Source organism: Halyomorpha halys, unplaced genomic scaffold (genome assembly GCF_000696795.3).
Source record: "Halyomorpha halys isolate HHAL.00 unplaced genomic scaffold, Hhal_1.1 Scaffold51.1, whole genome shotgun sequence".
Lineage (NCBI taxonomy): Eukaryota > Metazoa > Arthropoda > Insecta > Hemiptera > Pentatomidae > Halyomorpha > Halyomorpha halys.
Window position 1 is genome coordinate 2,559,687 of NW_027108122.1, and position 23,629 is coordinate 2,583,315.

At 28.9% G+C, this 23,629-nt stretch overlaps 1 protein-coding gene across 1 annotated transcript in view; it reads right to left on the reverse strand.

The window, feature by feature from the left end:
- Window positions 1–264: 264 nt before the first annotated feature.
- LOC106692106 (furin-like protease 2) overlaps window positions 265–23,629 on the reverse strand; it is a 223,941-nt gene continuing 200,576 nt past the window's right edge. Inside the window, exons 2-12 of the mRNA XM_067046530.1 lie at window positions 12,058–12,222; window positions 10,414–10,548; window positions 9,611–9,770; window positions 9,049–9,221; window positions 8,705–8,835; window positions 6,452–6,597; window positions 5,418–5,582; window positions 5,128–5,245; window positions 3,937–4,067; window positions 1,352–1,543; window positions 265–530 (exon numbers count right to left, since the gene is read on the reverse strand). Coding sequence (XP_066902631.1) covers window positions 280–530; window positions 1,352–1,543; window positions 3,937–4,067; window positions 5,128–5,245; window positions 5,418–5,582; window positions 6,452–6,597; window positions 8,705–8,835; window positions 9,049–9,221; window positions 9,611–9,770; window positions 10,414–10,521 — 1,575 coding nt within the window. The 5' untranslated portion in view covers window positions 10,522–10,548; window positions 12,058–12,222 and the 3' untranslated portion in view covers window positions 265–279. The remainder of the gene's footprint in view (window positions 531–1,351; window positions 1,544–3,936; window positions 4,068–5,127; window positions 5,246–5,417; window positions 5,583–6,451; window positions 6,598–8,704; window positions 8,836–9,048; window positions 9,222–9,610; window positions 9,771–10,413; window positions 10,549–12,057; window positions 12,223–23,629) is intronic.

Below are 23,629 nucleotides of genomic sequence, written 5' to 3' on the forward strand. Positions count from 1 at the left end.
AGATGACCATATTATCTATAACACAAGGATTAGATTTCAAAATGGATACTATGAAATCTGAAATTTTATCAAATTCATAAATAACAGATGTATCATGTTTTAAGAGTATACTTTTTTTGAAATTATATAAAAATTTATTGGTAGAAATTTATACTCATTTTCTCTCATTTCATACATTTGTCTTAATGACAGGTTTCAGAAAAAAGATATCTACAATTTTGTCTGAAAATCTAGTGTTAAGATACATTGATATATTTATCCAACAGTTCAGCCAATCATTTACAAATTGAAAATAATAAATATTTTAAACCTTAAACAATAAATAAATACCTTAGTTTCTGACCCTGCAGCAGTAAAGATATTTGGTAAATGTCTAAAAGCTCCCGAAAAGAAATCTTGACTGCCTTGGAAAATAGGATTCAAAGAGGCAGGAGCTGCTGATGGGAATGAAATCTGGTGGCCGGGTCTTCGAAGTCTCACAGGATTACTCACAGTCCCGTAGAATATAAGCTGCCATTTTCTGAGAATTCCTGTAATAAAAAAAAATTCAAATAAACCAAATATATTTAATGATATCAAAACTGAAATTAAAAAAAATAATTAAATGAAAAATCAATCAAAGTAAAATGGTACTCAGAGAATAAAATAAAAAAAGATGGACATTAATTTGATATTGATGAATTCCAAATTTTTCCTTCTACACGATTACTTATTGTTTTTACAATAAAATAAAGTACCCTGCATTAACTATAATTTTTTTTTCATAAACTGTAATTAAAATATTTTATTTAGTAAACAATGGAAATTTAACATTGCTGACTACAAGATTAATCATAGTTTGTGTTCTTGGGTAGTAAGTCAATGACAAGTTATCTCGTGGTTTTTTTAAATGTGGCAAGTAAAATGAAAATGAAAGCTACGAAATTACTCATAGCTGGTATCCTACACAAGAAAATAATGCAAACTACGAGTAATTTTACAAAATTACTGATTACAAAATTAATGATTGCCATTACAATGGGCAATCAATGTGTTAAAGACTAACTGAGGAAATGCTTCAGTTTAATACAACCAGTTTTTAGAAAGCTTTGAAATTAAGCTAAATTAAATTGAGTATATATTAATAATAACTTGATATACTTTAATATAATTATAAGTAAATTCCAGAGTTGAATGAAAAATAGTGTTTAGTTAGTTGAACCTTACTATTTTAATAAATGACTAGTTTTTAAATTAATTTGTACATACCTACCCACAAAATACGAAATAATGAATTTCATAAGTTAATATTACAGATAACTCAAACTAATTTCATGAAATTTGAAAAAATATACTCATAATTTTTACATACCAGGTTGGTTAACATGCCTGTTCCCAGCATTAATTATATGTAAAGTCCAACGGCCAGTGGGATTTTCACCCCAGTAATGGACTGACAAGAAAGGCCAGTCATCAAAGTTAGAACTGACAACATCTCTTGGTCTTTCCATCAACAATGTAGAAGGTGTTCCAGAGGGTGAAGTCAAAACAATACGCAAGTTTCCTAGACAATATTATCAAACATAAGTAATGTTTATGTAGTGTGTAATGTTTTTCTAATCAATTTAGTTGATTTCATTCTTATTTTTACTTATCTCAATACCAATATCACTGGTGATTTTAACTTTAACATGCTCTTTGGATCCAGCGATGAATCCTTTCTTACTGACCTAATATTTCCCCTCAATATCTACCTTATTCCTTACTCTCCAACTTATCACACACAATCCTCTGGCACCTGGTAAAACCTTTTCATCGGTAACTCTCCTGTTAAAAGTCCTTTTCTCTTTCAAGCATCCAGTTCCCTTGTCAATGGCACATAATAGCCCATATTGGTTGCAGTGATTTCAGCTAAAGGAAAAAAAAACCTGTTCCTTTTCTCTCATCTCACAATCTGATCCAAATATCGAACAACCTATGAGTCAAATCTTCCTAAAATCATATCATAGTTTGGACCTCCTTGCCTATAAATCTTTTCAACCTGACCTTGACTCTAACCAGTGGGACATTGTATATTACTATAACTCTATCGACTCTATGGTTTCTAACCTCACTTCGCATTTGCAATCCATATTAGACATCCATAGCCACCCATCTCAAAACCTGAACCTTATGCAACTGTGTCTTGGCTTTCCTCGGAAGTAGAGGAAATGATTAAAAGAAGATAAGTAGCTAGAAACAAATTAAGTCTTACTTGCCTGCCTGTAGATTATACATCTTTCAAACTATTACATAATACAACCCTGTTTTGCAGTTCAACAAAAAAACAAAACACGAATCCAATATCTCTCGTCATACCTTTTTCACCCTAAAGAGATTAAATCTCCTTCTTCACCCACTTCCCTTTGAAACCTGCAGGCACCTGTTACCAAATTATTATTGCCCCACTTTGGTTATTGTTGTGGAGTTTATTTATGGTGGTGTCTCTGGAGATCTTGAAGCAAAATTAAAATTTTTGTTTGATTGCTTTATATTTTTCATCTCGGGGGTCCCCATTAACTTTCTTCATTTGTTGCTCTAACACCTTTCCAACCTTCAAATTCCATAGTTTTAATCACTTCCTGTCCACCCCAATTCCCAAGAAGAATAACAATTAAATATTTCAAATAATATTTTTAAATGGATAAAAAGATAGAAATTTAACATAAATATGATTGAATGTTTTTAGTATTAATTTAGAATCTATAGATATGTTTATACAATCATCATTACTTCATTTTTGTTCTCTGTTTCATTTATTTTTATTGGAATATACCTTAAGATTTATTTGTTTGTCTTTTTATTCTTTTTTTTTTCATATCATGTTTCTAATTTTCTTTTAAAACTTATAGCATCAATATAAACATTAATTGCTTCTTATTGTTAAATATTTTTAGTTAAATTTTGTTACAATTCTTTTTCATTTAATTTTATAAGAAGTTAGTCATCTTATGATTTATGATATGATAGATGGTTTTATTTAATCTGTTTTCTTTTTATTTTATTTTTTCCTTTTACAATTTGTCGATTGATATTGTTGCTTCATTTTTTTATCTTCCAATTAATTACTGTAGTGATATTTTATAATTTCATTTTTATTTTATTTTATTTTTTAAAAATATCTTTATTGAAATTTACAACTGTATATTATATAATACATTCAGTAAATTTGACCTTAGTTAAAATAGAGTGTTACAGGGGTGTAGAGAAACTACCCATTGGTAGCACTCTAATATTTTTATTTTTTTAATTTTATTTATTACTCTAAGGCTCTAAAACTCAGTTTTGATGCCTGTTATATTATTCTAAAGGGACTAGTGCCAGAATTAATAAAGAATATTATTATTATTAAGAATAATGACAATTTAAAATAAAACATCGACAAGAACAAAAAAATTTATATAAAAATATTAATGTCTAGTGTTTCTCATGAATCATTACCTTGTTCCTTATCCTCCTACCCATCAAACTCGATTTTCTGATATCTGGTTTGACCTGTACGAATGTGACTCCCGTATAAAAATCCTTTCCTCTTCATAGCACTCCATTACCTTTCTACAATCTTATGATCTCATCCAGATTTGATGACCTATCCATTGAATCCTTTACTCCCCTAGTCGTATCATACTTATTACCTATGAATCCCTTCAACTAGACCTGGACTCTGTCCAATGGGGGACCATGTATTTCTATAATTCAGCAGATACAATGGTTCCCACCCTCATCTCCAATCTCCAATCCGTATTAGATATTCATGCTGCCCTTATAACCTCAACCTTACCTTACACAATTCATGGCAACAAATTAAACTTTTTGATACTCTCAACATCTCAATGGATCAAAAAATAACTCTACATTAATTATAATATTTATAACTAAATAAATAATAATAACCTTATAACTCATACTAATACTTACCTCGAGGGAAAAATCTAAGTGAAATTTTGCACTGAACATGCTCAACAAATCTAACCTCGTTGACAGTTCCAGTGCAACCACTGGCATCTACAGCAGTGGTTAAAATTGAACCATAAGATTGATCAATTTGCCTGTTTGAAAAAAAAAAAAAGTTATACATAAAAGATTAATTGAATTTTTATAAAGTTTATTTATATTGAAAAATATTAATATTTGGAGAATTTTTCTTGTTTCTTTTTACATCAAACCAAATCACTTTCTGAATAAATTCCCTATACAGGGAAAAATAAAAGAAAGAAAAATAAACCATCCCAGAGCCGGTGATAAATTCCAATGTTGGTATTCTGTACAATACTTGGCTAAGTTTAATTAATTTATATTAGTGTAGGTGGGATTTAGCAAAAGAAAGGTAAGAAAAGTTTAATGCTAAGAGTCCCTTAAATATAAAGTGTCTAGGGGAAAAACGATGAGATCCCATTCTTACAAATTTTGAATAAAACTTAATTTTTATACGCATAACCACAGAGTTCTCTTCCTGAGTAATTTCCATGATCACAGAAAATTAAGAATCTGTTTTAAACCCAGGAAGATTAAAAATATGTAGTTGAGTTTTCTAAAAAAAGGGCCCATTCAACACATTTTTAGCATAGTGGGTATTTTCATCTTTAGACTGATATTATCAGTGATACTAATTAGTTTAACTATGTGAAAAACAATGGGAATGTACCAGGTTCTCAAAAATATCATAAGTTTATTCACCTAAAAACAATTTTCCTGACCAGGTTAAGTATTACCTCCTCAAAATTGTTGAACACAGCCTTTTTACGGAGCACTAATAATATTAAAAAAGTTTTAGAAAGAATGAACAGAAAGAAATGGGAGTCTCATTTTTCTGCTGCAAAGATGTATGTAACATGTCTTCAACCACCATTTTTGGTAGAAACTAATTTTTTTAGGTGTTGTTATTTCATTTCACTAACCAACAGATACATACTGCTGTAATCTCAGTTCCTACAAAAACTGGAACCTCATCTGGCATTCTATTAAGGCCTTCATTTCTGTATTCTTGAAAAATAATAATTTAAAAATATTTATAAACTATTATAAATATCAGTTTATTTAATTATTGATTTTTGTAAGATCATTCAATAATTAAATTTTAACATTGATGGTGATTAACAATCTCCTTACCTGTCCTCACGCACTTCCTGAGATTTGCAGATATGTTGTGGTGGAACGCTGGTCCACTGTTCGGCTAGGCTAACCATTGCTCCTCCATCCATTAGACCGTAACCAAATTTGTGACTAACTGAAATTTATAATTGGGATTAACAAACAATAATTGAGATAAACAAAATCTAGACAAAAATTGCTTAATAATATGAAATAATTTATAAGATGAAAGTATACAAATAGAACATGATGAATTAAAATAAATATTAATTGTTCAATAAATAATTGATAGATGCAACGAGGATTACCTTTACGGTTGACACCATTTGTGATCCAACCAGCTTCTTTCATGAGTGGCTCAGGGTTAGAAGTCATTACAACAATATGCTGCATATCTCTCCACGTCAGCTCGGGGTTAGCCTCCAAGGCCAGGGCACAGAGCCCCGAGGCTAGGGGGGCTGATGCAGATGTTCCTGAAATAGAATCACAATAGATATAAAGTTCCATACATCACAGCAAAAATTGTTGGTGATAGAGTATAGTTTTTGGGAGGAATAATACTGCATAAAGTAAAATAATTTTTTATTTGCAATATTACACAATTAATTTATAGTTATTTTCATTCTCTTATTCAACCTTCAGACCAAAAATTAAAACAAAATAGTGCTTAATTTGTTTATGTTTTTGTCAGATCTTTCGAGGATATCATGTCACCTTTTCAGCATCTATAATTTAGCAATATTTTTTTAAATAAGCTTTTCTACAATTTTATGTAATATTTAAGCCATTAAAAGATATGTACAATTTTAGAAAAACTTATTAATAAAAATATTGTTAAATTATAGCTGCTAAAGTGAGAGATGCAGTATCCTCAAAACTTCCAAGATAAAAATAAATGATTTAGGCAATATTTTGTTTTAATTTTTGATCTGAAACCAGAATAAGATAATAGAAAATCAAATTGTAAAATAGCAAAGATCGGATGGTGAAAAAATGAATGAATTTATACATATTTATAAAAAATATTACATATGAATTTATATAAAAAAATAAAATAAATTATTTGTTTAATAAACAAACATTAAATAAAAAGAAAATGTATCACTCACTTTGAGCTAATAACAATAATATATAAATTGGGAGTACAACTTTAAATATCACATAAACATGATAGTTATGGAGGATGAAATTGATACTAATAAGCCTCTCAAGTAATATTTGATACAAAACATTCCACACTATGTCAATTTAACTAAAGACTAAATCTGTGATGAAGCAAAGATGTTAAAACATATTAACGAGGAAAAATATAAGTTAATTATCATAAAAACATTTTTTTTACCGGTATGCTCTACTGTACAAATGTGATCAGGCCTCAGTTTTCCATCCATATCCACAGTTGCAATACTCTTATCATGACCAGGAGTTCCCGAGCTATATGTGGTCGCAAGAGTCGAGGAACATTCTTCTAAATACCATGGTTTATATCTAAAAAAAAATTTCTTCATTTGAACCTGTCACTTGTTAGAAGAATACAAACAAATCAATAATAAAGGAGTTTGATCATTTAAATTTTAGTTTTGAATGATAAGATAATTTGTGACATATAAATGAGGCATTGCATTCTAAAACCAACCAAGTCCTTTTTTTAAATTTTAAATTATTTTATCTTAAATTAGCATTTCTGTTTCCAGATTATGAGGAAAAGATTTTTCCATTTTTTTTTCAAAAACAATTATATCACATGTTTTTTAAAATGTTTTTGGAAAAAATTGGATGATATAGTACCAAAATCATAAATTAAATAAATAAAAAAAATAAAATAAAAAAATAAATATTCAAAAATGAACTTGGCTGATTTTGGAATGGTATACCCTAAAGGAGGAGTTTTCTATTAAAAGTTAATACATCAATTTTTGATAAAATTAATATGAGAGTATCTCATGTACATAAGTTAAATTATCATTGAAAATACATGATAAATACATGATCTGCAACAGTTAGATAACAATATAAAAATAACATTTTGAAATAAACTGAATAAGTTTGGCTGTGGAATTTTCATTTGTCAAAAAAACTTTTACTTCTCAGAAGTAGATATATTACTTTTTGATAGAAGACTCCTAAAAAATATACCTAATAATTGAGTTTGCAAAAAAATTGTTTTGTCGAATTGGCTTTGTATTAAAGGACTAAACCTCTAATGACAGTTTCGGCAAAAAGCCTGTGTTTCTTGCAAGTCAATGCACTATTGTACCAAATCTCAGATGAGGAATGTCGGGCCATTGATAAAGATTGAATCTGGCATTACGTGAAGAGAAAATATAACATAATGTTTATCCATTCTTTTGAAAAAAAACAACAAAAAATTGGAAAAATATACATTAAAACGAATCATTTTTTTATGCCATAAGCAAGGATAATTAATGAAAAACTTCACAAGCTCTATTTTTATGCCTCATAAATCTAAAGCCAATTTTTGAGGAAAAATAACAAAGCTGAAATAGTGTATGGATAATAGATACATTGCTAGAGTAGCTAATGCACTGCAGAAATTTTTGAGCTGAATGAAGTCAGAGTCATAAAAATACAAATGGAAAGACACACACTCTGTGTACAGGGTATGGAGTCCTCCTGAGGCATGGAGTGATTTTGCTTTTGTTGAAGGATAAGAAATACACATACACAAGAAAATTAATTTCAGGACAACTTGTTTTGTGTGAGGTTCTGTCCAGTAGAGAGAAGGGCTTATTAATTATAATGGTAGTGGTAGTAAATAACAGAAGCTAGCTCTGAACCTAGACAATAAAATAATAATTTGTTTTAACTGATAAAATTTCTTTGAAGTTGAATTATCTATATATTTGTGCATTTTTCTGAGACAGGTCAGGAGTTTCATATAAAATTCATACCAGTAAACACATTCTAAACAACCAATACCTGATTACTGTATTGAAAAATAATTTTTATTTTATTATTTAAAATTTAAATTGCAGTATTTATTGGTAATTATTGCAATATATTAATATACAAAATAAAACACAGAAATGCTTTTCAGCACACAAAAACAGAATGTCAACATTTAATAATTTTGTTTAATCGGCTTGTTTAACTTCATACTGTGCTAATAGACCAATGGGTAGGAATATTATAAATTTAAAAAAAAGTTTTTAATTTTAGTTTTGGTGCACAGACCCAATAAAACTATTTTATAATCAACAAGCAATAAATTCATGAGATTTGCAGAAATAATAGATTTAAAAAAAAGCTTCAAAAATATGTCAATAATAGAATTATTAATTTCTGATTTAAGAAGAGAATATTATACAAAGACCATATCATATAGCTTCTGTACATTAACATTTAATCTGTTAGTTTTTCGATAAATTTTATGAAATCATTATTTTAATCCACTGTGCATAATCATAATTTGTATACAAACTATAACTATATATAATGTTAACAATACCATATCTTTGAAAGAATTAAAACTTTTATAAATTTTTTTTACTAACTAATACACTATAATAAATTACATTAGATACTAAATTATACTAATTTGATAAAAATTAATCATATAAATAAGCTAACTTACCCTCCTTGAGTAGCACTTGATATAGAAAGTGTAAAAATACTATTTGTATAACCATCACAATTACAAGAATCTGTGTGACGCCCGCCATTACCACTGGCCCAAACGAAAATTGAGCCCTTTCCTTTACGACCCTAAAAAATTAGTAGTAAAACCAGTTAAAATAGTGTTCCTTTCATCATTGGGAAAATACAAAACATTATGAATCCAAAGAAATTTTTATTAATTAATAGATTCATAGAACTTAATTTTTATTACACAAAATATTCAAATCTAGAAGACAAGTTTCGACTTCAAATTTTAAAAAATATCAAACAAACCAATAACAGAAAATAACATGAACTGACCGTTGTAACTCCATTGATGAATGCCCTTCTCGCCAGAGGCCCAGGACCATCAACGGTCTTTCCATCATCTTCAGGACCCCAAGAGGCTGAGTAAATATCGATGTGATCAGGATTAAGCGAAAGTGCACGTGCTTCTACAGCATCATTTACCGATCCATCCAACATTCGAACTCCTGTTTAAAAAAAAAACATACACATAATGTGGTTCCTACTCTTATAAAAAAAAAAAATTATACCTTGAATCTGATGACGTAATGAAAATTATTAAGTATATTTATGCCTATGGTACTATTACTAATAATATTTATTAAAAATGAATAAGTTTATTCAAATTAATAAAACAAAATATTTATTTAATATACAAAGCCAAATTATTAGAATGACTGCTCTCTAAATGATTTATAAGTTTCCAGATTAAGTCTATATATCTTCCAGTTTATTTTATTGCTTATATAATGATATTTATCTTTTAAAAAATATTCTTATTGAGATTTTATCAATTGAAAACTCAACTTATCCAGTATTTGCAGTAACAATAAAAAAATTATTCATTTCAACTCACCACCAATGCTAGCGTTATAAGCAACTCCGATACCACAAAAGCTATTGTAAGCTACCGCAGCTACTTCTCCAGCACATCTGGTTCCATGTTTGTTATCACCATTGTCTCTAGGCATTGGATCATCATCGTTATCATTAATATCAGTACTTGCAGCAGGATCCTAAAACATGCCAAGCATGTGATAATACTGTAATCAAACTTCAACATATTTATATTTATTCAAAGAATAAATAAAAAGTATATATTATAAATCTGGTAAAGTACAATATTAATTAATTAATTGGGCTTGAAATTCATTGGTTATATTTTCTATTTATTTGATACAATGACCAGACCATACTTCTACTGTGGAACAAAGGATAAATTAAGAACAGACCCGTCTAAGCTCGTCATGAATGTGAAGCCCTAGGTTTATTCCTTGAGCATCCTACAAACTAAAATTGAATCCTCACAGGAGAATTTACTTCTGACTAAAGAGTACTGCAGTAAGAGAACTGCAACATATTAATATTTATTAATGTCATATTTTATAAATTGAGATGTTTCTCCAAATTTTCATTAAATTTCACTTTATTTTGGGACTGATTACATTTGTGGCAGATAAATTGGATTTTATTAAACCTAGATAACATTAATTAAGAGGACAAAAGATGAATAGATCATACGAACTTAAAAAAATAATTAGTTTATAGATTTTGTGGAAGTTTTTACAAATATTATAATTAATTACTTCTATATAATAATTTAAATATTATTTAGGATAAAAATCTTTGTAGTTGTACATAAAAACGTTGATTACTTACATAGTTTTCGGCCAGGTCAGGATGATTAGTCTGTATGCCATCGTCCAGAATGGACACCACAACACCTTTACCAGTGTATCCCTTGGACCATGCAGGCCGTACATTCATGTCATATCCATCTTTAGCTCCACCATTCTGCAAAATTTATTTAATACATCTCATCAATTGGTAGGGAATTCAATTTCCTTCTGTGATATTTGAATTTATACCTCCAATTTCACTTATAATTTTTGACGTTTTAGGGTCTTATTTTCATCATCACATTACATTCATACATACTACTATTACGTTTATACCTATTTTTCACTATTTAATAGAATTATGTCAATTTGAATAAAAAAAAAAATGTTAGAACATAGGTTTGAGGAGCCTGTACTATCTTCTTACCCTTTCAAATGCAGTACAAACAGTCCATTACAAAGAAATGTTTTCCTCAAAATTCAAGAAATTATACAAAAGACAAATAGGAGTAAAAATATTATAGGTATAAATAATTGAGTTTTTTAAAAAAAAAAGTAGTCTGAAGATGGATATAAGATCTTGAAACATAAAAGATGTAAACTACATCTGAATTATTTTTAATCACAAAAAAAAAAAAAAAAAGGCAGTTAATAAATTAATCGAGAAGAATTATTTAAAAATCATAATATTAATTTAAAATATCATAATTATAAATCAAAATCAAATAATTTTTTATATTTACATGATGACATCATTTTTAAATAGCAAAATAATATTCACATCAAAGTGAATGAAACTAGTGACAGTTTTGAGGGGTTTACATTAACCACTTTTCTCTTATTAGTTATAATATTATAATTTTTATTTTCTTGGCAGAATGAAGCAAGGTGTTTTAAATTAAAATATTAAAGAAGTAGGAACTAAAACTATAATTTTAATGACTGCCTCTTGGACTCAATACATCCTAGCCAGTTTTTCCGGAAATGAACGTTGTTAAAAATTAAAAAATAAAATCAGGAGTTCTAAAAATACAAATTTTATAGTAGACACTTAACTTTTATATTTCTTGAAGATAAAAAATAAAATATGAAAAATCAAAGAATTTCTTTGACATATTATTTTGAGTAATTTAAATTAAATTTAATCTGAGATTTTTAAACTTTTATATATATAGAACTTTTTAAAATTTATATTTATGGTATTAGGACAATCAAACTTTGGACAAATAAAATATTAGTGGTCAGTTTTTAGCTACTTGTAATAGCTATTATAAATTGGTTTTATTTTTTTTTTAAAATGAAAAATAGCTGATAAGTGATGAAATAATAAAATTGAATAAAAAAATGAAGTTTAATAATATGAAAATGTAATACAAAAAAATTTTTATTTCACTATATGATTCTATACTTAATAATTTAAAAAAAAAATCTATAATTGCCCAAAAGTTAATTAATGTTACTTGATCAATGATTTTTGTTCCAAAAAATACATTTTTTTGTGCATAATTTAGTGAATGAATTAATTTGGGCTCAAAATTGACGTACACTACACACAATTTGTTATTAATAATATTATTTATTTTGTAATAATAATTTACACGATCATTAAATAATAATCTTGAAATTAGCTTTCATATATTAAAAAAGAAACTGAATCTTTAAAATATATGAATAACAGACTTACCAGGTACCATTCTTCCTTATACAGTGGATCAGGATATGCCTGCCCAGACCTGGTAGCACTAGAAAACAAGGAACTAAAATCATCAGCAAAGCCTGCTGGATATCCTGCAGAAAATACATCCCTTTTCAACCTCCTTTTTTCATGTTGTTGTTGCACCCATTTAACCTGTTAAACAGGATTATAATCAATTTAAATCATAAAAAAAAAAAAAAAAATAAAATTTAAAACACTGCTTCAAGTACATTTTCTTCAATGATATATATGCAGTCACATGCAATATGTTGGTAAATAAAACAGATACAGAAATAAATCAAATAAAAAATATGATATTAAAAGGATTCTTCAAATAATGAGGAATTGTATTTCAAATATTTAAACTACAATAATAACATAAATTTATTACGAAACCGGATCAACACAAAAAAATCCACTTAAATAGTACTCAACTGAAAAGTTACTTAGATGTGTGGATTCAGCAAGATATTCTCAGTCCGTATATAATATGGAACATTTGATACAATATCATCCAATAATAATGAATGTCTTAATGTCAGGCGCTGAGGTTAGGCAAAACCGCCGAGTTTTGCGGTAATGATGGACTCACTATATGAGACGCCTATCATTGTTTAAAACTGTTTTTAATAAAAAGTTGTCATGTCCACTTTTGAAAAGCAAAGTTTTTTTTTTTATTTAAATTTTATGAAATAGAATCATATTTAGTCTATTTTCAAATTATAAAACTTCCCCGCAAAATAGATCATAGAAATCAACAAATTTAATAAAAACTTAACTCATTTAGATGAAATGTTCCCATAATAACTTTCTAAAAGTAGATAGATTGTCTTTGAAAGAAAAATATTGGTCAAAAGTGAATATCGCTGGTTTACTATCAAAACCTATTTAAATTTTGAAATTGGAAAATAAAATGAGTGGATGAGAAGCAAAGAGGTGTAAGTGACAATTTTAGGAATAAAAATTTTATTCACAATCTATCAGATAGATTGTTAAAATAGTTAAAATTATGAAATTATCAACAATTATTAGTTAATTATTTATAACTTTACAATTTTTTAAATTCCAAGACGAAAATTTGGTTGAGGTACAGTTAAATGCAAAAAAAAAAATAAAATAACAAAATTCTCACTTCACAAAGCTTCTCACCCACTCAAATATTTCTAAAATTATGCATCCTCAGGCAAAGCCACCTAAGCCCATATCACAAAGAGGGTATATATGATATGGGCTTAGGAGATTTTGTGAGAAGATATGTAAGTTAACTAATATTTTCTCTAAATCAAAACCTTCCAGTATGAAAAACGGACTTTTTGAAAGTAAACCGGTTGTAACCGGTAATTAATTTTATAGTGAAATAAACCAACAATATTTATAATTACTATACTGGAATGGCGTTGTTTCATTTCTAAAACAATTTATTATCAAAAGCACGTTTTTGAACTTTTTTATTCGCAGAGTGTTTACAGAAGCCTTTTTATGGAGCTCCTTAACTAATTAGTTTATTGATATATTATACATTAATTTCTTAATTGAGGGTAGGTAACTTAGACTAAAACACAGACCTCATTAAATTTATTCTCTCAAATATTTTTATTTCTCTCCAACATTAGCTGTGTAATGTAGCAGTAATGCTGTAATAAAGGGCTGCCTTAGACCAATCATTATCAAGAAGATCATAAAATATTTATCTATTTTACTTACATTTTATCTATCAACAATAATCCTGTATTTACATTATCATATTTTAAAATTTATGTATCCTGGTTTAATTTTTTTTTATAACAGTCTTTTATGCCCAAGTCGATTAATAAATACCTATCAACTAATATCACAAAATTTTATTATGTAGTTTTTTAATTAATTGATAAATTAATTATTGATCAATTTTTAAAAAAATGCTAATCTACTTAAAACAATTATATTTTCATTTTAACTGTTAAATAAATTAGCCTATTTGTTATCACCTTTTTATTAAGAGATTCTACCTTTACAAGGCCAGAATTATGTTATCAACGATTTCTTGTGCTTAATATATTTCATCTTTACTTTGGATCAATAATATTAACAGTTATAGTGCCTAAAAAATTCAACAAAAATTATCTTATTCGGCTTCATGAAATCCACTGGTTTTCCAGGACATAAATCCTGTACTTGACGAAGTAATGAATGGATTTTCCTGCCATTTTATTTATTCGACAATTTATTTTTTTAACTTTTCCTTATTGTTGCATTTCATACGAAGAAGGAGGAAGAAAATTTCAAAAACCCACTGGTGGATGATGAGAGTATACAAATTATAATAATTTATACACAAAAAAATATAAACTGTATAAATTTATCTGTATAGATGGACGCTACAATAGATATGCGCAAAATATTTTAGCAACACAAGCGTAGCAGCACTTTATGGATAAATTAAAGGATATTATTTTTTAGTATCGACCCTGAACTAATCCTTCATCAATGAAGACAATGACGAAGAAAATGCTTTCATTACGTGTTAAGTAAACGCCTATACATTTTTACGGTCGGCTTGCTGACCGTCGGATGTTTATGAGGGAACAATGGCTTCTATGAATAAAAGATGGGCGCCACCTCGTCTCCTATTATACCTCCTGTATTTGCATTTTCCGCTCCCACCAAAGCCACCATGTAACTATTTATACATAACAAGTACCTTCCATACTCCCTACGCCCTTCCATAACGGTTAGTATGAGATGCTGAGGTTCATAATTCATGACGATATTTAGGGTTGCGATGCGTGTAAGAGGTTTTTTTTTTTTTTTCAGTACGATGAACAAATCATTACATAAAAAAATATTTTTTTCACAGAATAGGATACAAGTATCAGTCGTGAACAGTAAAGGGAAAATAATGTCTTATCTAGACATGATATTATAATAAACCAAATATTTTATATAGTACAATTTATTCGAATTTAGAAAGTTATTTCTTCTAAAGTACTAACATATTTTTATTTGATCATCTCTCATTGTTTGAGGTGATACAAAAATGGAAAAATATTAACTCTGAATATATTTGATAATTAACAAAAGAAGAAATATATTCAAAGTTGGAAAAAAAAATTAACAAGAGTAATATTATAGCACACATATAGTAGATAATATAGCACAGGAAATCCAAAGATTTTAGAGAAATTAATACCTAAAATATATGGATATGGAGTGATGAATAACATAACCATTGTAATTATAAAAATGGTCTGAAATTACAATTACTAGTTGCATCAAAGTAATTTAAATTATTAATTACAATTATATGTAACAGAAATGGCGTTTTAACGAACAGTGATTATTACAGATACACCTATCTTGTTAAAGCCACCCAAATTGACGATATCTTTCTAAAGGAAAGCTTTAAAAAGAATAAAAACAAAACAATCTGGCTCGGATTATAAACATTTATTTTGCTAGGCTAACAATTGAAAACATAAAACCAAACCAAAATAAAACCTTCAGAAATAAAATAAAGAACAAAATTAAAATAAAACTGTTCTTCAAGATGAAATAAAACGAAATGAAAGAATAAACAAAATTTATAAAATTAATATAAATGTAAAAGAAAATACTGCTGGACGAACTCCGATGGGTCAGAGACGATGTTTTTAAGCCTAATTGTTCAAACGTTGGTGGATCTACGTCTATAAGGTATTCTAATATCAATTTACGTAGAAAGCATCAGGTGACTATATCTGGTGAACTACAAAAAGGCGAGCGACTGGGCGACAGATATGAATCCGTAGATTATTGTATTGTTGCTAGGTAAAATAATTCTTGCTGGCCGTCATTCCAGTATATAAACATTGCAATACAAGTATAAATGTATAAATCTCTCTCTTTTAAAACAAAACAAACTTCTAACAAAATAAAAATATAATTAAATTTATTTATTGACTATTTACGAATTAACATTAAACATGCCTTTAACATATCTAATAAAAAGGCTTAACCGAAATATTGCGGATAAAACGGTAAAAGGTCAAGAGGATTAGATAATGCTGAGATTGGGGCGGAGCGAGCTGGTGATGGATAGAGCGATTAGACCGGAACTATTACACAAGAAGCGTTGGAGTCCTGTCCCTGAGGATGGGATGGCCCCAGAAGAAAGTGGCCAGGTCAGTCCCGGAGTAGGGCTCCTTCTGGTTACACAATCGCTACCAACTCATCTTCGCTTTCTCTTCAGTCCAACGCCAATGTGTAACGAACCTTCCAGCGCTCTGATTTGACTTTCGTAAAGGGCCAACAAAAGAGTGAGAGAAAGTAGACAAATTGCAACGCTAGTTCCTTCAGGATCTTTTAGTCTGGGAGCCCACGCAGTACAGAATTGTAGGTGTAAATTACCTAACATAAAGTTTCATTTATTTCACTCAATTATATTTTGACGGGAAGGTAAAGTGAGGTTACAGGCAAATCAGCTGGCGTGAGCAAAGAGGTTGTGTAAAATTGATTTGACACAGCCATCATTATTATCAACATTTTTATTTTTACAGTATATTTATTTCAAACCCATTTTGGTTTGTTATTAATTTTCTCTTAAATTATTGTACAGCTGGTTATTATGTTCCTTTCACTGGCAAATCCAATGGAAACCGTTCGCCAGCTGATTCATTGTGGTTGGTATTATGGATGTTGAAAAGTGTTCTCCATTACTTCTGATTTCAGTATAAAGTTCACCTGAACTATTTCGAAATTTCCATTTGTCTCTCGATCTGGTAATTTAAATAAAGAGTAAAGAAGAGAGCCGGTTTGCGCATTAATTCATCCAACACGCTCACTAAAGTATCATTGAACGTAAACTAAAAAATATTTGCCTGCCGCTTTAAAGCTGTCGGAATTGAAAATGCCAAAAATTAAATTTTATAAATTTCAATCATTTTTTCATCCATACCTCAAAATCGTTAAACCAACATCTAGACAGAAGACAATTACTACCACTGTTTACGCAAGTAAACAATTTTATTTCTTTTATTAATAAAATTATTTCTTTTGTTATAAAAAATTATTTGTTTCACTATTATGTATACTACACCTACTAACGTTAGGTATCCAGAAAAAATAAATAAAGTTCGTGGATAATGTTCGTTTACTTTGAGGTTTTCCTAATAATTAGAAAAAAAAAACAGAATCGGCTCAGCCTTAGAATCACCCCTGTGTTTGTCTTAACTTTACTTGCCATGAAATGTTACAATTCCGTAGCAACAAATAAAATGATATAAATAAAAATATTTTATTTTAATTATTACAATTCTATGTCATACATATAAACTCCACATTTTTGGAACGTTTCGGCCCTTTCCATTCAAACTTTTTCATCTTTAACCCTGTAACATTATTTAAGTTATATGTTTCCATATAAACTACAGCTGGAAGCATTTTTTTTCTTTTCCCCTGCTATTATATTTGGCCATTTTTTATTTGGGCTTTTACGTCTTATTAATCTTCAAAAAACCTTTATATGACATTAAGATTTGAATAAAGTGACTAGGATGGAGAGGAAAAAGTTTGAAATTGGCAGAAATGTTGCAAAAACGTGGTGAATATAAGTAAAAATTGTATATTATCATATAATTTGGGTTTAGTGTGGTTCTAAGGATATTTTCCTCAATCAGTTTGATTGTACTTAATAATTAAAAAATGATTCCAGTTAAAAAAGCAAACGACTATAATACAGTTGTTTACAATGAATTATGATATCATAATATATGTAAAGTATTTGTTTATTTAATATAACAAAGTATTACTATTGGAGGTTTATATTCCTTAACCATATTTCTAAATAACAGATAGAATTCAGTCGGACAGAAATGGTGAATAAGAACCCGCTAAAAGTGGAAATGGAACCCCGGGTTGAAAGAGAAGTCCCTAAGGCCTTAGAGTTTGAGATGTAGGGAGACACCCAGACCAGAAACATTTCTTTTGTATAAAATTCAAATGCAACTTTGAATGCTTTCCCTTGATATTCCATCTCGATAGCATTAAGTCTTATTTAACCTTTTTAATTACCCATTTGCAATAAATAATAAGTAAGACTAGAAATGTTTTTTATACAACGTTACCGAAAAAATCATGGAAAAATTTATATCTCCATTTAACTCACCACTGCTTACGGAACATGATCTGGTACTCATAATTATGGATAGAGTTATGAAATGTTTATCGAGAGTACTTTCATAATTTTTTTTAATCAGGTTTTCAATCCTGAATAGTTGGGTCGGTATTAAAGGTTTTTTTTATAGCTACAGAAAAAAAATTACCAATGGAATGTTCAATAAAACGACTTTTTTAGTATTTCTTAACAAAAATCAAATGTTAAGAAATTTTCCTCCGGCAAATTCCTCTTTTATGGTAAACTTTTTATCATAAGTTATTTGATCTGGTCTATTCCAGGAAAATGAAGATAGACGGTAAAAGGAAAGGAGAACAATAGAATTTTCAGAGCGACTGAGCATTGGCAACCCGAAAAGAAACTGATACAAAGAATAAGCGACAGATTTTTTTTTAAAGCTGTACAAAGGATTGAATAATAACAGGATTGATTCGGGCAAATGAAATTCTCCGGTAAAACAATATACATTAAATGCAAAGAGAAATAAGGATTAAACTGAATCAGTTTTGAAGGGACAAAGAGGGGTTATTCAACTCTAAAAAAGGCTTTGATAGAGAGAAAAATACAACTCGATATTTTATTTTGTACTGAGAAATTTATTTTATTCTATTATATGAAATATCGTAGTATGATTGCGAAGTTATTAAAATATGGGAAGGGCTGCCCATAGCTCAGTGGTTAAGACACAGTATAACCAAGGTCACGTCTATTGAGGGTGCCGGTTCGAATCCGGCCAGGGGCGTTGACTTTTTTGATTGAGTAGCGGTCCCACAAAATGATAAATTTTTGACCCCCAACCTATATGAGACATACCCAGTATGATATGATATACCCAATATGAGAGTGCAAAAGTAAGTAACGAATGGATTGATTTGATAATCGTATACGTATAAAGAAAAGCATGATTTTTATTTTTTCACACTAACCGAACACCAAGTAAAACAAGTTTTAACTAATTTCTTCAAAATATAACTGGAAACTGCGAAATAATAGCATAAGTCCCCAACTATTGGAGATCTAGAAAAAAATCTATGTCTTATAATTGAATGAACCCTAGCCTAACTCCTCGGGAATATAAGTTTGGAAGGTTTCGGGGATTATTATTAAAATGTTAATAATAATAAGGATAATTACAGAATGTGCAGTTTTCGGAAACAGAAATAAGGGGCTATGAAAAAATAGAAAAATAGTGAGGAAGCTACACTGATCTATGTACTTATAAGACTTTTTTGTGCCATAGAGATTTTCGTCACTTAAGTTTCAAAAATTTGGAGTAATAATTTATCATCCTGTTAAATGAGTGGGTCTTGTAAGGGTTAAGTCAAAGAAAAAAAAATGATTTAATAAGTATGGTGATTAGTTAACGTTATCAAGTGGGGAAACTGCGCGTGTTTAAACTTATCCCTCACTACCTTCTACGCTTTTCTATGCTACATATCACTTATTCTAAAATCTTTGGCTTTCTAACGATACATAATAAGTCTATATTACTACTTATTTCTGGAAATGTGTTTACAACTTTGAAAAAATATTTTTCATCCTTTCTCCTCAAGTCATAAAAAATCAAAATCAAATCCTTTCATAGTTTATATTTATTCACTCTTCACCACTAGCAAAAATTTGAAATGTGTAATTACTTAAAAGAAAAAAAAGGTACTTTAGAGGAAGCCATATTGTAAATTTGACATTCAAGCTCTGCCAAATTATTTCAATGATGATAAACCCTAGCTGATATTAAACATCACTTGATTGTACATTGATATACCGAATTTAATCAAAATATTGATTACTGCATATCCTAGCCTTAAATATGAAATTTCAATTTTGTAAGAATCGCAATTACGTTTTTGAGCTAGGCTTTCCACATAAACACTATTTTGCGAGACTTTGATATTTTTATTTAGTGACCTCAAAACGTGTATTTTTGTCAAAAACTGGAATTAAAACGTTTTCACGAATGGGATACTTACTATATTTTGATAAAATATGTCAGTGAATAATTAGGGAAAGTAAAAAATTACGAGATAGGTCGTAGGAAAACTACGAGTTATATCCTAGTCGGCTGTATTATTATGTAATATTAAATGGAAAATCTTTTTGTACTTATATATTCCGAGCAGGGTAAAGTGCTTGCAATAGATAATCAAAATTAAATAACGTTTGTATACAAGTTATAGATATGATCAATAGAACTCATCGTCCTGCATGTACCCTACAGAACCTTTATATAATTTAAAACCTCCATTCAACCCCGTACTACCAAATCATACCCACTCTCCACCGTACCCAACTGCTGCGGCGTTTGATAACTTCTTCCTATTCCGAGCTGCCTCTCTCTGAAACTCCATTCCTTCAATCATAGGTCATGCACCAAAATATCCTTTTCAATAAATTTTTTCTTCTCCAATCAGGATAATATTGTACAAATATACAAATTATTAGTAAATATTTAAAAAAAAAATATTTATTCTCTAATTTTACTTTTCTATTATATTATTAGCTTTTAAATGGATTATTATTTATATCAAGTTGTGTATTATCATCATACCAAATATGGTCAAACTGTTCGGGACTATAATTATAGGGACTAAAAGAACAACTAAGTTTTTATTTTATTTCAAAATTTTACTTATTTTATTTTTATTTATTTATTATTTTGACTTTAGTGTGAATGTGATCAATTACTCATTATTAATAATTGACAAAGTCTATGACAGATTGTAATATTTGTCAATAAATAAATTTAAAAAAAATTGTTTAAACGTTGAACATGGTTAATTACTTAGATGGGTGAGCTATCTTTTGGTGATGGCTAATGACGAAAATCTACACTGCTGCTCTTTGTCTTGTGTATGAGAGGCCCGTCAGCCTACTGGAGGAAACTCAAATTGATGGAGCATGGGAGTGATGACTACTGTAGCTTAATCGAGAAGAACATATTGGTCTTCCAGGTTTCCAACGCCTGCTGACCCCGTTGATTTGTCACTACCCTTGAATCCGATTGGTCCCGGACTGGTTTTGGAGCTAAGGGTAGCCTCCCGTTACACCTTGGTTCGTAATATGAGGTTGAGTAACCCTGCTTTTACGTTTTAATACTATCAAACTGAAGCTACTACCGGTTTGCGATTTCGATGTAATTTTATTCTTTGAATAATCACTAATTAGATAAACAAAGAGATTAGATAGATCCATTTATTTATAGAATTATCTTTTTTCAGAGATAATATGGCCACAATCATAATTGACGTAAAACAAAGATCTATTTTTTGAATAGAGGCTAAAGACATATTAATGATGAGGATAACAATATAGATATCTCCATTCAAGGTTAAAAATTATGGCCTCTCAACATAATATCTTTTATATTATTTTTCTAAAATAAAAGATTATTAATTTTATTTATAACTGCGTAGTTATCAATTATAGTTATAACTACGTAGAATACTAAAATGACAGAAAAATGTATGGGATAGTTAGTTAAAAACTTGTTGTTAATGAAGTAACCTAATTGAGATAAAATGAGAAAACAAGAATAGTTTTCATAATATATTTATTATTTAATTTTTATAATTGGACTTATGATGAATTTTGATTAGAATGAAGGAAAGTTTTAGAAACTCGAACGGTAATTTTGATTTTATATATATTATAAGTTAAAAGAATGTGTTCCTACATCGACAGTGCAAAAAAAAAACGAGGCAGCAGAAATTAGTTTAAAAAGAATAATTAATAAAAAGGATTAGAAAATCAATTCTAGAATCCAATTAAGTACGTAATAATATATTTAATAAATGCCGAATTTTTAAAAATAAAGTAAAGTAAAGTACATATTAATATTTTTCTTATTTAATAAAAACTTTATAAAAACAACGTCGAATTTTTTTTTCCTTGGTATAATATAGGCTTAATACATAAAATTATTTCATTATGCAGATATAAAAGTTTATTCATTAATTTACTTCACACCTAATTATTATCAAAGTAATGGAAAGAGTTTTGAAACAAAGTTATGTAATTAACTAAAACAGTATTTTTTTTTTCATTTTTTTCTCTTTTTCTTTCAAAACTTTGACTTGGATTTATTGAATTGAATTAGGTTAATGAATCAAAATAACGGTGGTGGTCTTGTCAAAAACTTTAATAACTGATTAACAAATAATTTATAATTTTTTAATAATTTTTCGTCACAGCCCTGATATGAACAATTCTCAACACCAAGGACGTATTGACGACGTCATATCACCTTGCTAGTTATCCATGAGACTTTCACTCCTTTTGAATCGCAACCAAACGAGTTTGTGACGGGAAATTTTTGTTTTTCCTCCAAATTTAAAGAAATTATCGTACAATATGGAAACAAGAGGATCTCACATATCTCATTGGTATTACGAGCAAGGGTGACTTTATCTTAATATCCGATGACAAACCTTTTCGGTTCCTTCTTACTCTAATCTTTAAAAACACAAAACTTTCCAAAATTCTTGACCACCCAACTCTGCATTCTTCCATCCACATCCTAAATACAAGATTTCAACCTACCAATTTTTGTATCCCTTATCCCTCTACTCACATGAGGCCTTCTTTTGAAAAATCCTTTATCATTTGTGTAAGCTCGTTTTGGAATTCTCTACCCATCGCTGTTCGCCAAGTCAAGATTCCGCCCTAACATCGTTTAAACAACATTAATTTCCCAATATTCTAAATGATCGATATCCCGCAAACATGTACAAATGCTGCCTAAGTTATAATTTTGTGTTATTCTATTCTTGGGTTACTGACTGCCCCAGAGTAATGATGAATTCTTCATTCAATAGCATTATAAAGAGTTGGTACAATAATTTCTAATTGGTATAATAATTTCTATCAAACTACAGCCTTAGACTATTTCTTATAAAATACTTCTTATCATCTCCTCTTGCCTTCAGGTCAAAAAGATAGGACAGGAATATCAGAATTAAAAACAAAATAAAATACAAACTAGAGGTCAGATAGTGAAAGAAACTAATCAAATGTTTTATTATGAGGAGAAGATGGTTTGGGTTGCGTTCAATGAAGATCAAAAGTAAGTAAAATTTATTTTTTAGTGCCAATGTTTCAGCAAGAATTTCAGGACTACATCAAAGCGTCTGAAGCGAGGTCCCGAGACCGCGTGCAATAGGACTCGGTGCTGAGACCTGGCTCATTAACTCATCATTATGGAGAAAATATTAGTATTAATTTGTTTCGCAATTTCACATTTTGTTTTAACTGTCTTCATATCAAAAATTAAAACCCAATAAATAGTGCTTATTTAATTTATTTTCATCGGGGACTTGATCAAATCAGTTATAGAGCAAACTTCATTGTTGTAAATTTAATAATCCTTTATGCTGGAAGGGTCTTATAGAATTAAAAGGATTTAGTGAATGACATAATTTCTTAATTAATAAA